Source organism: Pieris rapae, chromosome 8, assembly GCF_905147795.1.
Source record: "Pieris rapae chromosome 8, ilPieRapa1.1, whole genome shotgun sequence".
Lineage (NCBI taxonomy): Eukaryota > Metazoa > Arthropoda > Insecta > Lepidoptera > Pieridae > Pieris > Pieris rapae.
The window spans coordinates 2,653,184-2,668,463 of record NC_059516.1 but is presented as its reverse complement, the minus strand read 5'-3'; the positions used below and the strand labels follow the sequence as shown (position 1 = coordinate 2,668,463).

The 15,280-nt window shown below is 32.5% G+C and overlaps 2 protein-coding genes across 4 annotated transcripts in view; one reads left to right on the top strand and one right to left on the bottom strand.

Moving 5' to 3' along the window:
• The window catches only part of LOC110995642, a 91,718-nt gene that overhangs the window by 62,314 nt on the left and 14,124 nt on the right, over positions 1-15,280 (top strand). The window contains exon 4 of the mRNA XM_045629185.1: positions 13,387-13,678. Within this exon, the coding sequence (XP_045485141.1) occupies positions 13,387-13,678 (292 nt within the window). The remainder of the gene's footprint in view (positions 1-13,386; positions 13,679-15,280) is intronic.
• Positions 1,596-8,547, bottom strand: LOC110995632 (15-hydroxyprostaglandin dehydrogenase [NAD(+)]). Of its 3 annotated transcripts, none has more exons than XM_022262888.2 (5): positions 8,405-8,547; positions 5,352-5,588; positions 4,478-4,648; positions 3,072-3,199; positions 1,596-1,844 (listed from the first exon to the last, which is right to left on the bottom strand). In XM_022262888.2, the coding sequence occupies exons 1-5, from the start codon at positions 8,501-8,503 to the stop codon at positions 1,691-1,693; spliced, it is 789 nt and encodes a 262-aa protein (XP_022118580.1). In that variant the 5' UTR covers positions 8,504-8,547; the 3' UTR covers positions 1,596-1,690. The 3 variants fall into 3 exon arrangements, with proteins under 3 accessions (XP_022118580.1, XP_022118581.1, XP_045485142.1); XM_022262889.2 differs by having other exon boundaries at positions 1,596-1,839; XM_045629186.1 differs by lacking the exon at positions 5,352-5,588 and having other exon boundaries at positions 8,405-8,529.

Below are 15,280 nucleotides of genomic sequence, written 5' to 3'. Positions count from 1 at the left end.
CGTGGTCCCGGCTGAATGTGCTGGTACATCACAACTACGTTATCGGCTGTTACGACTATCGGTTTTTACGACCAAATCTGCGTAGTCCTTTCGATGTCGTTATAATAGATTTTGTAATACGAAACTGGGAAACTCGGTACACACACTCCGCGTGGAAAGTGGTCGCTATTACTAGCAGTACTGCGATTATTTTACAACCTTATTGATAATACATGTAAGTCTACTATTTCATCGTACACTGGCTGAAATTATAATGATAATTAATCATAATTGGTAAGAAATTTATATTATAGGCATCTCTTTTCTAGTTATGAAAGTAAGTTTTAATTTAATGTGTTCATTAGTATTAAGTAACAATAAATATAGAAAATAACGATTAAATATGATAAAAAATTACTTCGTTTCGTTATGTAAAGATTGCTTGCTTACAAACAAAATGAGAAAATCAAAAACAGAAAATCCCTGCAGGCTGTGCTTTGGCTGTGTACTTTCTATGTGCGCAGTTAACATTCGTTCGAACAGTGAAGAAAAACATCGCGAGGCAACCGACATGTATTAGACCCTAAAAGTCAACGCAGTGTGTCACTAGAGGCTGATCACTTGCCTATTAGATTTCATTATGATCATGAAACAGATACAAAAAACTGTGGTCCAAACCAAAAAGAGGTTCTAGCACCACTGATTTATTTATTTTTTTAGTCGCATCAACCGCCGACTGCCTACTTATTAGGAGTTATATGTTAAATAAAAATTGGCGTTCGCGTTAAACAAATAATATTTTCGAGGTTAGCTATTAGGGCCGGTGTGAATTCAGGGCCCGTTTTTATCTAAGCACACTCGATTACTCCCAACATTTATTATTGCTCGTATTTCCAAAGAGTAAATGGCTTTACAAAAATCTTGTTTTGCTGAGCACCTATTATCCGTTTGCGCTTCAGTGGGCTAATATTGAAAGCTCTTGTATTTATTAATATTTTGAATTCTTTATTCATTTTACATTGTTTTCCAGTGTTGTTATCCTGTGTTTCTTTTAGCACGGCACATAAGAATAATAAAACTATTTGTACGTCTTTCAATCAGTTACAAATGCCTCAAAAGTACATACGTCTCTACTACGTTTCTATTCCAAAACGTCAATTAAACTTACTCTAGTAGTATTTTTTGGCTTATGCTTCAAAACATTTGAATGTTTGAGTTGATATCAAAATCCACTGAGAATGTAAAACTATAATCGGTTGACTGTAAAGTCTGACGATAGTTGAACGTGACAACGTCATAATAAAATACTGATGGAATGGTTGCATTTTTCAAAAGATTTTTTTTATTTTATTTGCTGTCGAATGCTTCCGAACGCGAAGGCCGATTATGCCTCTTTGTCGCTCGTTCAGCGCTCTCGCTTGCACTTCAAGCCTTAAATGGAACGCCTTATAGAGGTAACGCCGCATGAGTCATATTTTTTCGTGCTCCATAGTATTATAAGACGTTGTCACGTCAAAAACAAAACGATTGTGCGAGGGATTATCTATAACCATAATTAAAAATGCTCAAGCCATGAGATTATGAATTGAAGCCGGATTGAAATCAAACGCAGTTACCACAATTTTATACAAAAATGTATTTACACTTTAAATAAACACACCTTTACGTTTAATTATTACAAAATATTCGGTTCCGTAAACACATGAGCTTATTAAAGAGGTTCGCTGATTTCTGACAGAAGCTTAAAGCTTTTCGTGACCTTCGTCGTTATGTCACGTGCCATATCATTGTTGGATATCACCCACGTTGTCCCATTGTCCGCGCGCTGTATTACTTCAATTATTCCGTTAACTGCTGATTCTACTCTGAAAAATAAACGATATTATAACGTTATACGCCTCCAAATGATAGCCTCTGTGCCTGTTACGTAATAGTATAAATATAAATGTGTTATGCAGAAATAATTAAGCAATACTGTTTAGATGTATAACGGAAGAGACTGGCTGCCCACAACACAGGGAATCCTAGTATGGGGGCCAGTGCACTGTACTTTATCGAAACATTCCTGTATATTGTGTCTAATAAAGTTCTTTCTTTCTTTCTTTCTAGAATTACATAAACACAGCGCGTACTTGCGTCATCTCACTTCGGATATTCAAATTTCTACATGCAACTTGACATAGGGTTCCATTTCTGTCTTATAGAAAATATTTGTAATAACCAGTTTTTTAAGAACTTACTAAAACCTAAAGGTAGGCCTGTTACGCGCCTAAAAACATATTTCTCCCAATTATACGATTTAAGAATCTATAGATAAAGAAAACAAATCACTTTTATTGTTAACTTGTCTCACAATTTATAAGTCCTGCTTCCGACCTTTAGGAACATAGATATATATTAAATATGTATTAATAATTTAAACCTACGCGTTTGAAGCACAGAAATATAGAGACATAAAGAGGAAAATTGAAATTTGCCCGTTTACGCCTCATGTATTATGCATGAGTGACTTAAACGTGTGTCGTCATTTGTCAAAATAATTCCCCTATTTTCAGGCTCTTTGAGGAGTCCTATTTACTTTACGTGATGCAATCTGAGGTCATGCAAACCCCAGATGTATGTGTCGAGTTACCATGTACCCAATAATCAATTTACTGCGACATGTTAGGGTTCAGAATTGAGTTTTAACGCTAAATATGATACTGTTATTATGGATTTGTATATTTTATTTTATAATTTGGATTATATAAGAAAAGCCTTATATAAGAAAATCCTCATTATAAGCCACTACAAATTATGCATTTTCTTTCTTATCATTATTAATAATTTTTATAGAAGATACTCGCTTTGTATTTCCTTGTCCCGAAAAGAACTGTTGAAAATTTCTTGATAGCTATGAGTGAAACAATGTCTTACAATTCCGATACATCAATCAATAACATTATCATCAAAATTCTCTAGTAATATATCTTTTTCTTAATCCAATGTAGATGAATAGTACCTAAGTAAAATCACGAAGAAAAATCTTTTTCAAAGATTACTTTTTCTCTCATTTCCTCCGGGGCGAGTATTTTCAAGTCATAACAAATTACCTTTGAGGCTCTGAAGTTAGTCCGGCGTCTTTTGCGAAGTTGTTTAAGTTTCTCTTGTGTAGCAACGCCGTGTCCGTCGGTCCAAGGCAAACTGTGATTATACGTACTTTCATCCCAGATTCATTACCCTAAAAATTAACAAATTTAAATTCAAAATTTATTTATTCATGTAGGTAACAATGTACACTTATGAACGTCAAAAAAAGAAATATTAAATGAATTTAATTTTACATTTACTGCCAGTTCTCAAATCAAGGGCGTAGAACGGAAGAGAAGAACTGGCAATAAACTCTCCGCCACTCTTTTTAATCGCCGAGTTTTTTTTCACAATGCTTGTAAGGAGCTGCAACCACTACACCATGTTCCATATGACATATTGAGTAATAAATAATAAAAAAATAAATTAAAAACAAAGTTTTGTCCTCTATCAGCAGGAGGCTGGGTGAAATAGGAGCACGCACTTACATACTCGTGAGAACAACACGCAAATACAAAAAACAAATTCCTTCACTCGAGTTGTATGTTTATAAGTCTTCGGGTTCTTCAATAATAATAATATAATAATAAAAATACTTTTGTTTACGCATTTAATGCTCATTTGGGTTTAATCTTTATCCCAAAAATATAACGATAAATGTATTTAAAATATAAAATAATAAGGTGTGTGATTGAGTCTACCAACTGAGCGGGTATATGAATTTAAAAAAACTAGTTTTACAATATAGGTTAAGAAAATTGTAAATACTGTATACCTAGTTACTAAATTACATGAATAAAATTAAAAAAATATATTAATGAAGTATTAAAATACATTGAGTTAACAAGTAATAATTTAGTATTGTCTTTTATTAACATAACTTTTACACATTTAAAGAAAAACACTTTTTTACGGATTATAGTTATGTATTATTGTATTTAAACTTATAAATACTTTTTGACATTTAACACCTTTGTCTTCAGTCACCGTGACCACGCACGCTGTAAAGCACGCGAAACGTCGGTTTAAATTTAAAATTATGTCCAAATAATTATAAGTTTAAATACAATAATACATAACTATAATCCGTAAAAAAGTGTTTTTCTTTAAAAGTAATAATTTACACATATGAATTGCGTTGTTATTATTTTTTTATTTATAAAATTAACATTCGTTCAAACGGACACAAACATCGTGAGGAAGCCGGTATACCTTAGACCCAAAAAGTCGACGGCCTGCGTCAGGCACAGGAGGCTGATCACATACTTGTGGAATAGATTAACAAATGATCATGAAACAGATACAAAAATCTGAGGCCCAGAGCTAAAAAATTATTTACGTTTAGGTTTTTAATTTAGACATCGCGTTGACTCATAACTATTAAACCATTCAGTTAAAAACAGTTTCAATAATCAATCTTTGTTATTACCGCTAGAAAATTAGTAAATTGCAACACCGCGGCTTTTGAAGCATTGTACACAGAGAGAGGGGATGGTTTAAAAGCATGCGAGGATGATACGTTTATTACGGCCCCGCCGCTGCCTTCCACATCCGCCCTCATTATGCTTAAAGCCTTCAATGTACTCGTTACAGTACCGCACTGAAAAAAGTTAAAAGGAATTAAAATGAGCTTCACAAGGCCTTTTTAGCCGGAATAAGTATGTTGTATAAGTTTAGTATGGTTAGCGATTAATTGCATTTTGATTATATTAGAGTGGCGGACACTCTTGCTTCGAGAACTTGTTAATGTAAATTTAGATCTTGTTAACGGTCATAAGTGTTCATAGATATAATATAGTTAAAGAAAAGTTAATTTTATTTGATATTCTTTATTATTTGTCTATTAAGTAAATTATAGTAATTAATTCGACATTGAAATATCTTGTAAAACAGTATCGCTTCAATCTGTTTTGGTTTGCAATTCTTTTTCGTCTTCTTTGTGTCCGTCAGTCTCTTGAAGCGTATCTTGTGAGGTTTGCAATTCTACCGGGTTCTTATTACATTTTACATATCCCTTTGAATATCTAATCGAGACTAAAGAGTTATTGATAAGACTAGATTTAGTTTATATCTTTACCAATATAATAAAAGTATATTGTGTATTTATATCACATAACATATTGTTTGTGATATAAATACACGATATAATTTTGTAAAAATAATGCCACACTTAATGACTTAGGGCCCTTCAAGAAAAGAGCGTACCAATTCTTAAAAGGCCGGCAACACACTCGCGAGCCCTCTTTTGAAATTGTCCATGGGCGGCGGTATAACTTGAGCCTGTTCTATAAAAAAAAACTTACAAAATTAACATCAATCATCTCTCTGCACATTTCATCATCCCCGACAATCCCAGCATTATTCACCACAACATCCAGCCTCCTATATTTATCAAAAACTTGCTTATATGCCTCGCTGAGTTCTGCTTCCTTAGTGATGTCACATTTTATGAACTTCGCTTTCAAAGCTCCAAACTTATTTAGAAGTTCGTTCTCTAAAGCGGCGCCCTCTCTCACCGCAACATCAAGAAATGCGACATGCTGTAACCATTTAAAGTTAAATCATAATGTACATTATATATGTAATTTGATATGTTAAATATTGAATGTATGAAAAGTTTGTACAGAGTATCACGACTACTAATGATAATAATTTTTGAAGTGAAACTTCTTTATCCATGTTGAAAAAAAAATTCTTATTTTCTTATCCTTTTCTTGCCCCTACCACGGTTGATAAGAAGAGTACTTTCTCCAGTGGAGAGTGGATATGTCGTTTAACAATGATATTAATCATTATATAACAAATAATGAAATTCTGTAATTATCTTAGTAGTATTAAGGTAAAATGAAATAACTGTATTATTTGTATTAATGTGTATCATAATAAAAGCCTTTTGTTAAACTTTAATTTATTAAACTTTATTTAACCAATTTCTGTACTGTTGCATATAGTAGATTATTTTTCGTAAAATAAGGTCATAAAGAAGTTTAACTTCTTTCGTGTGTACACTAGCGCAAACAATTTTTTTTATTTATTGAAATAACGAACATACATGAAAAGCTGTTAAATAAGCAGTACTTGCGTTATATTGAGCTAGTACTTGTTAAGCGGTATTGGACTAGTGGCTTCAGCGTGCGACAAGGCGGTCGGGGGTTAACGTATGTCCTTGGATCGATACCCGGCAAGAGTAATTGTTTCAGATTAGTACAAAAAGCTGATACAATTTCCTTATATAATTACTAAGAAGCAAAAACCTATATATGTATCAAAATGTATAAAACACTATTAATAATGGAGGTGAAGTGATAAAAACAATTATAAATATAAGAATACGAATCTGCTTCACCAAGGTGAAATATATTTCACCAATTCATATTTCAAACAAAAAACAAGTCGTAATAAGTTATTACATTCTAGACATTCGTCAAAATTACCGTCGTAATGTGCCGTTACTGTGTCGTTTTTGATGTTTAAACAGTGTAACAATCGTAAAACGCTATCTCTTCGGTCTAATTAGATAAATTACTGTGATGTACTTTTATTTATTTTTTAACTATTTACACTACGTAACAATAATGTTTAAATAATCGACGAGGAATAAAGTTGCTCTGATTTGATATATATTTATATATATATCAGTATGTATGCACGTAATACTAATCGCATTACCTTCATTTATATTTCCTGAAAAATAAATTTTACTTTTACGACTTTGTCTTCCGTGGCAAGCGATATTATTTAACTGTATAGAAATTATTATTTTATTTAAATAATAACACAAAATGGATGCCTAATTTCTAGTAAATATAATATCAATATTCTCAACTTATATTGGATTCACGCTGTAATATATATATGAAACCTGATTTCTTATCTTACTTCTTATCGAATTTTCCTTGTGCGGATTTTCACCAACAAATCTAGCTTAACGAAGCCCAATAATGAAATCCTACGTGATTTGGCGAATGTCCCGTTTTGGGGCGGATTTCGATTGCCTTTTAGAATCTTTAGAATATTACAGTGGAAAGATAATCTCTATAATAGAGAATAATTCTAATCAAATGCGGATGGTTCTTATACTGGATTAAAATAATGTGTTTCTTTTCTAATATTGCATTTCCAATGTGTTATTAATTGGATTTTAAATCGCTTTAATGAATACTTTTTGTGGTTCAATATGGTATAAATATAAATGGAACCTTGATAACAAGCAACCTACTCTTACAAATTTAATGAAATAACAATAAAAACATCGCTTAAGTACTTTGCGACTGAAGAGATTTTATGTGATTTCTGTTCGTATCGGAAATGGTCTTATCTGTATGAATAAAAACATATCGCAAAATATGTTGCTGTGCACAAACCTCGACTGTATTAATTCCAATGTGTTTTTTATTTATTCCTTGAACTCTGAGGAACGTATTTTATAAAGATAAAATAGTAGGTTTGGCAAAATCGAACAGTCTCTGTGGTATAGCAAAATTTTCTAATATACAAGTTCGCGGTAACTTATTATTGATAAAGAATCTATTTATTCAATTGTTTATTCTTGAAATGTATCACCTAGTATTAGAATGTAATATACTTTATATTCGTATTTGTGTCTCAGTGGCCCTTCAACAACAAAACATCATTCCTTAAAAAATAAATAACAGTATATAATGGCTTGGGGTAATTCGAAGCACTAAAGACTAACAGATTTTATTTATTATAGAGCAAAACTAGCTTATTATTAGCTATAGCTCTCTCCCTTTTCATCGACAAAAACGCTGCACATCTTCGTGACGCTAATATTATTATTGCGTTTCAACCATAAAAAATTACCCTATGCTCCTAAAGAAGTTTCACTTCAAAAATTACACTGACCAAGTCAAGACGACTAAATTAAGCTAATCAATAATACGATAGACCTTTCCTTTAAAAAAAATTGATTTCTACATTTTAAAGTTATGAGTACTGATAACCGACCGACCATAGACCATGTCAAATTAGAAGGTAAAAATCTTTATGGAAATTATTATATAAGAAGTGTTTTCACTGTTACAGAGTATCTGACCGATAGACTTTAATTTCTTTTATAAAAGTTAAGTTTATTGATAATGTTAAGTACATTCTCCTTTTCGCGATGTGAAGTTAATGCAAATAAATAATGTATCTTGTAAGAATAGAAATGTATTAACTATGGTGGAGCCCTCCCACAACATTGCTGTGCCTAACCAAGGTCCTTATTGTAATAAATTATAACGTGTAAAATATTTATATAAGGAATGCAATAAAGATTTGAGTTTGAGTTTGAGTTTGAGTTTACACACAATTTATTCTATCACCAGACCATTTTCTTTTTATTTATACATACCGCTGCATTCCTAGCTAATAATTCACGCACTAATCCAGCACCAACACCAGCTGCACCACCTGTGACTAAAACTACTTTATTATCCACACTCCAAACCATATCTATAGTCTAAAACAGTGCCACGAAATAAATCCATATTATTTTATCGATATTTATCTACCGATAAAGACGTTTGCCCTTCAAGGTTACGTAGCAACCTATTAAAACATTATTTTGGTTCTATGTGTTTTATGCTTATTATATATAACTTACAAATGTTAGTTAAAACATGGTATGAATCAAAATAAATTTGCCTATGATCTTGCAAAACATGAATAAATTCTGGCATACAAAATGGGTTTTTTGTAAAACTTAAATAGGGATTAATTGATATATCGTTAAATGTTTAAGCATTATAGCTGTGATGTTTTTATTGTTATAATTTGTAAGTGCGTGTACCTTTTTCGAAATGCCTGCCGATGCTAAGAGATTGTTATCTTCGTATTCTGAGTCATTGTTTTACTATCAAGTGGAATTCTCCACTTGTACAATCATTTCTACAAATTACTAACAATTTTTAAACCAAAACATTGGTAATTAAAAAGACCAGCGGAGAGTTTCATGCCTGTTCTTTCCGCCCGTTCTACACCCTTGATTTGGGAACTGGTATGTTACTTTAGGAAAGTTAAAATTAGTGGCCGAATCACTCACTCAATACATTGCAGATTGTTGTTTTTCAAGTAATTATTCGAAGTTTATGCACTAAACATTTTGTAGGTCGTTAGTTTGTATCGATTTAAGATTTTTAAACATAAATGTGCACTGTATTATTCACTGATTATATTTATAATAAAATAATATATAATGTAAAATGTATCTGATTAGAGGCTATTATTATTATTATATTAGTTTAGATCTTTTTTTAATGTCCATTCGTAAGCCTCGTCCAACTGCTTCAGGTAGGGTTCCATTGGTTTTGGGGCAGGCTCCATGTAATATGAGACCAGTGCGATGCCAGTCTTTTCTGCAGTTTTTATTTTAATCAGCACTATGTTTGCGGTTGTCATCGCTGGGTAATACGTTATATCAATATCCGCATCGAAGACCACGACGGCGGCTTTGACCACTTCGCCTATTTGAGGGTTCTGGGTTCTGTTATCTCCTTCATCTTTCTATCTCAATAAGTTTGGATGTGATTACCAAGGTATATCTGTGTTCATAAAAGAGAAATATTTCAACAATTATTTTGCTCGATAGATAAGGCATTAAAATTTCAAAAGTTTTTAAAGTGCTTTTGACCGCTGCGGGCAATCGCTCATTTCAACTTGAGAAGTTTGATCTCAACATTTTCAATATTAAATGCGACCTTGCCTATTCAGCTTTTTCGAATGACATAGATTTAAAATAAACGAATTTTTTACTATCTGGAAATTATTTGTATGCGTTAATCGCTAATGTTGCACGTTGTTAAAATCTAATATATAAAATTATCGTGTTACAATGTTCGTTCCCATACTCCTCCGAAATGACTCGACCGATTCTCATGAAATTTTGTGTGCATAATGGGTAGGTCTGAGAACCGGACAACATCTATTTTCATACCCCCAAGGAGTGATAAGGGGTGCTCACGCCAGTATTTTATTTCTTAGTCAAAATATTGAACTTTTCATTATTCTTATAGGCTCTCTACTAACTACTATTTTTTTGAGAGTAGTCCCAAAAAAATCACGTTTTTTGTAGTTATAACATTATTATTACTAAAAACAGGCGTCAAATACGATACTCATAGACGGGATTAATATGGCGTACCCACGGATCGGTATTCGTTTCTCTACTTTAAAATGAAACATCAAATTGTGGAGATGACTCGGTTGAATTTCCACTGAAGTTTCCCTTTGTTTTCGTTTTATTATTCTCTTCCCCACATTCCATGTTAATAAAGAAAAGTACGCAACACGGATTAAAATAAAATCTAGAACTGTTTCAGCATTTTTAATGGTCTTTGTTATCTTGACACATTTGTGTAATTTCGCACGGTTTTTTGGTTGCAAGGTCAGTTTGCCTGTTTAATTAGGCAGGGAAGAAATGAACTAGATACAATAATTAGGTTCACATTAAGCATGTGGATTATTAAAGCTTGATAACGAATAAAAACATTTATTTAATTACTTTAAAAGTAATGATAGTAAAAACTGGTATTTAAAGAAAATACTTTTTTAACGGATTGAAGTTATGTATTATTGTAAACTTTTAATTATTTAAACATAATTTTAAATTTATCCGACGTTTCGCGTGCTTTACAGCGTGCGTGGTCACGGTGACTGTCGGTAATTATAAGTTTTATACATAATTTCAATCCGTTAAAAAAGTCTTTTCTTAAAATTTGTAAAAGTTATGTTAATAAAAGCAAAACTTATCTCTTAAAGAACATGTAACATCTATCAACTGCCACTACGAAACACACAGTAGTAGTAGCTCAATACTTGTCTAAAAAGATCATTTAAAAATTTATTAGATTGTTCCTTTCCTGGGTTGTATATATACAAAAAAGTGCGAGCGTACAGAGTACACATGTCAGAAGCGAAACTTCTTTGTAAATTAATTATTACTAAGGTAAAAGCCCCAATAGATGATCATGTACTAGTATGTGATCACTTCATGTAGTTGTAGATTTATATTCATACTGTTTACACATTATATACTGCTAAGGATAATATAAATAAATAAAAAAATCTGCGTTTACTGAACAAGACATTATGCGAGAGAATTTCCATCTAAAGTTATTATATGTAACTACTAAACGAATACATCAACCAATAGCGTTTATTTTTGGCGTTCTCCTTTTCTCACTCTCAATCGACTATCGGTCTTAATGGCTCTCTTCCTTTTCTTAGACAAAAAGTAAAAACGCTGTACATCTTGACGTTCCGTAAAAATTTTACCCTTATGCGCCTAGAGAGGGTTATGTGTTTCTAATAAATATATATAGCACACATTCACGCCGTGTATGAACCATCTACGAATGATGAAATTAAAATCTGTTTCAAAATTTGTCCCTGTATCCAATATGAACAGTACTCTACACACTTAACAGCGAAATGTATGTACGTGACTCTCTCCATCATTTCGCTTCCGGTTGTACGGAAAATACAATTTTAAGAGAATTTCTCGAGAGACAGTATCGGCCCTGCGAGTGTCAACTTCGTAACATTGTGATATCAAAATTGTTATTTCGTTTGAATACAGATATTTTGTAATACACTTTAATTAAAAAAAATCTCATAAACTAATAAGTGTATTCTGGTCGCAATACTTTTCCTACACTTAACCACTAAGGCAACACAGAACTTAAGTTATTCCAAATCAAAGCCGAGATTCAACGTTAAATGACTTCTGTATGTTAAAAACGTACAGTATTTTGACAGGAGCAGTACCATAATTGACTTTTAAAACTTCTCATGATCTTAGAATATAGAAAATTCAACAGTCTCTAAAACAGTATATTAATTTCCAACTCACAAATATTTAAAATATACTTAAACTGCATAATAATAATTGACAAAAAGAAATTTGAAATGTTTGGTCTCTGTAGCAGTGTATCTTTAATAAATTTAAATCTGGCAGGTGAAAGTATAGCACTCGCATTTATTATGGATTGTAATAACATTACTTCAAAAGGTTTTCCCTTTCGATTCCTTACGCGAATATCAGAATTAAACAATATCAAAAATGAAAAGGCACTCACTCATGACACGCTTCGGAGCGTATAACAATAAAATACGTCTTGTATTCCGTTGGCCTATAACAGAGTTCGCCTTGCATTAACATTGCCAAGGGCGTCGAGCGTCGGCTCTTTGATGAAATTTAAATGTGGTGGTGTCAGCCAAAATAAGATGTGGTGTTTCAATTTGCAGCTCAAACGAATGTGGGTGCCTTGAATTTTAAATAACGTTATATTTTACTTTACGTTGAGTGTTTCTATACGTTAGCTTAGTAAGTTTAAATGGGTAATTCAAATAAAGTAATCGTTTTAATGTTATATTAAAGTATTATTTTAAGCTATTGCATAGATTTTATCGCAGGCTTTGGCCGTGGCGACCAAATCAAGAAATTCCGTAACGAAAATAAAAACCTAACACGTAGTTTTTATTTATATGCGTTTTTATTTAAACGCGTTAGAATGAGACAGACTATATAGGTGTGTTAGTCTGAGTCTGGTAGAGTGGTTATTGGTATTTGAATTAATATCAAAGAAAATACTTGAATTAATAATAATAATTGCATAAGTTGATAAAAACTGCTATGCCATAGCTTTACTGCGGCAGTATCCGATTGCCACACGTTTTGATAAATTATAATTACACCGGTTAGCTAAAAATCTTGTTATTAATATAAATATCTATCGTCTATACATATACATACATCTTGTTACAAAAATTATTAAAATTAATTAATTACGTTTCCTGTTATCCTTTCCAATTTATACCTTCAGTAACTAAAGGTAATAAAACCAACATTTTATATAATTCTGTTCACTATTACTAATCAATAAACTCTTCATTTAGCTTCCTTAAGAAAACACATAAAGCAACTTCGCACTTATAAATTATATTAAATCCTGAAAACACTTGCACAAAATGCGTTAAAATTAATTTAAACTTGCGTTTGCAACACAGCATAGGGAGAGCTTTATTAAAAACTTTCAAAGTTAATTACAGGAGAGCAGCAAAGTGCTGAGATGGAATGGATGTAGTTGCCGTGTTTACACTTTGAGAAACTTTTACTGCTTTTGTGAAAAATCCAGCACTAACATTTTAGTTTACAGAAGTTGTGAGTCTAGACAAAAACACATTCGGTTAAGTGCAACGCATTTTACGTTGAAAAATAGTTTATAAAACAAAAAAATATATTGCTTTTTTCCAAAAAAAATAGTTTCAAAATCTTTATATGGAACTATAAATCAAATTAAGAGCCTCTTATCTAACAATAGGTTTTTTCCACAGATTCTATTTGACAGCTTCACACTCGGCCGCTTCACATCGTTTACGGAAGATGGATGCCCAGATGGCTACATGCAAATACAAGAAGCTAGTAGACCCCAAGTAGGAGGCTCATGGTGTGGGACATCCTGGGGTCCCTCAATTTACTACAGTGAAACTAAATCGATAACTCTTATAATTAGGCTTCTACACCTGTCCAAAGAACAAAACAACTACAACTTCGACTTCCGAATGGCATATAAAGTTTTGAGGAAGGAGTACGCGACAGTTCGGTATGGAGGCACGCCTCCCTCAGGTGAGTCACACAACTTGGAAAACAATGTCACGATAAGAGAATTCGTAGATGACAAAGTTTTGTAAACAATATACTTCAGTTCTCTAAGTACCCCACCGATCATAATGTTACCGTTCTTAACTGTTAACTGCTAAATCTTAATACAATTATCTTCTTGCCAGTACATTAATCTAATGTATGTGAACAGTTTGTGTCATGTCATTTAATGTGCGAATTACTGCTGTTTAATATTTATTATCATCCTTTCCATCTACAATATTTATTATTTCATTTGTTGCTACACAATGTAATAAGTGTTTATAATACTACTGTTATGATACTAGCAACTCTACTACATACATCTTTAACAAAGTTATAAAAGCTCACATTTTAAATCACACAGATCAGTCACTCACTGACTCACTGAAACACTAACTCGCTCATTTGTACCCACACACTTACTCATTCAGTAACATATAGCCACATCCTCATTCATCAACTTAGGCCTGTTGAAAACAATTGAAAAATCAAAAACAGGTATTTTTTACTTCAAAGTATATCCAAATCTTACACATTGTTATACATGCATACTTATAACCAACACAATTTTATATATTTATACTAGCTGACCTGGCGAACTTTGTTCCGCCTTAATGGCAATAAATAAGCAGTTTGGGTTTTTTTATTGGAAAAAATACAAAAAAATTAAATACCTACATTAATCATTCATTATTATTTCTGTATTTTAGTACATAGGTTGCTCTTCACTTAAGTACCTTGTGATACACGACATTTTTTGTTTTATTATCAGGCGCAAAAACAAACAACGCTGATGGTCTTCCGACCCGTGAACATGCCACGTATAATTGACCATGGGAAAAACATGAATGTTCTAGATTTAAACCACAAACTTTTAAGGATTGGCCTTGTGATTTGTTGATGGTCATGGCAAATGCAAGACGTATCGGAAATTGAAGTCTTTTAAATTCAAACGGCATATCGGTTGGGATCATCGGGATCCTCGGAATAAGAACTTCCTCACCTTTGAATTTTCCTATCATTATCGTAGCGTAAATTACATTGTTCTTCAATTTTCTAACCACCAAATGCATACCATTATGTAGTTCAGGTCATCTACATCTTTATTCTTTTTCTTCTTTTTTATCAGTAAGCAATGTAACTCTCATGTTTGTTGTCAGCTGCAGTTTCGTCACATAGCGCCATAGATTTGACGATTTGAGGCAAGCGTTTATTTCGTCGACAGCCGTAGATCTTGGAATTACTGGCAGTATTTGGCGGAAATCGCCAGACAGTAAAATCATTGCTCCTCCAAAACATCTCGATTCATTGCGTAAATCTTTTAATGTTCGGTTAAGTGCTTCCAATGCACGTATATGCGCCATTGTGCATTCGTCCCAGATGATGATTTTCGATGCCGCTAAAACTTTGGCCATTGCTGAGTGTTTTGCAATATTACACGTTGGTTCTCCAAAAGTTTGAAGATTTAACGGTAATTTTAATTCTGAATGAGCCGTACGGCATCCTTCTAACAATGTGGCTGCTATTTCAGAAGAAGCAACTGCAACCGCTATGTTGGATCTCGCCCGAACAGTTGCTAAAACT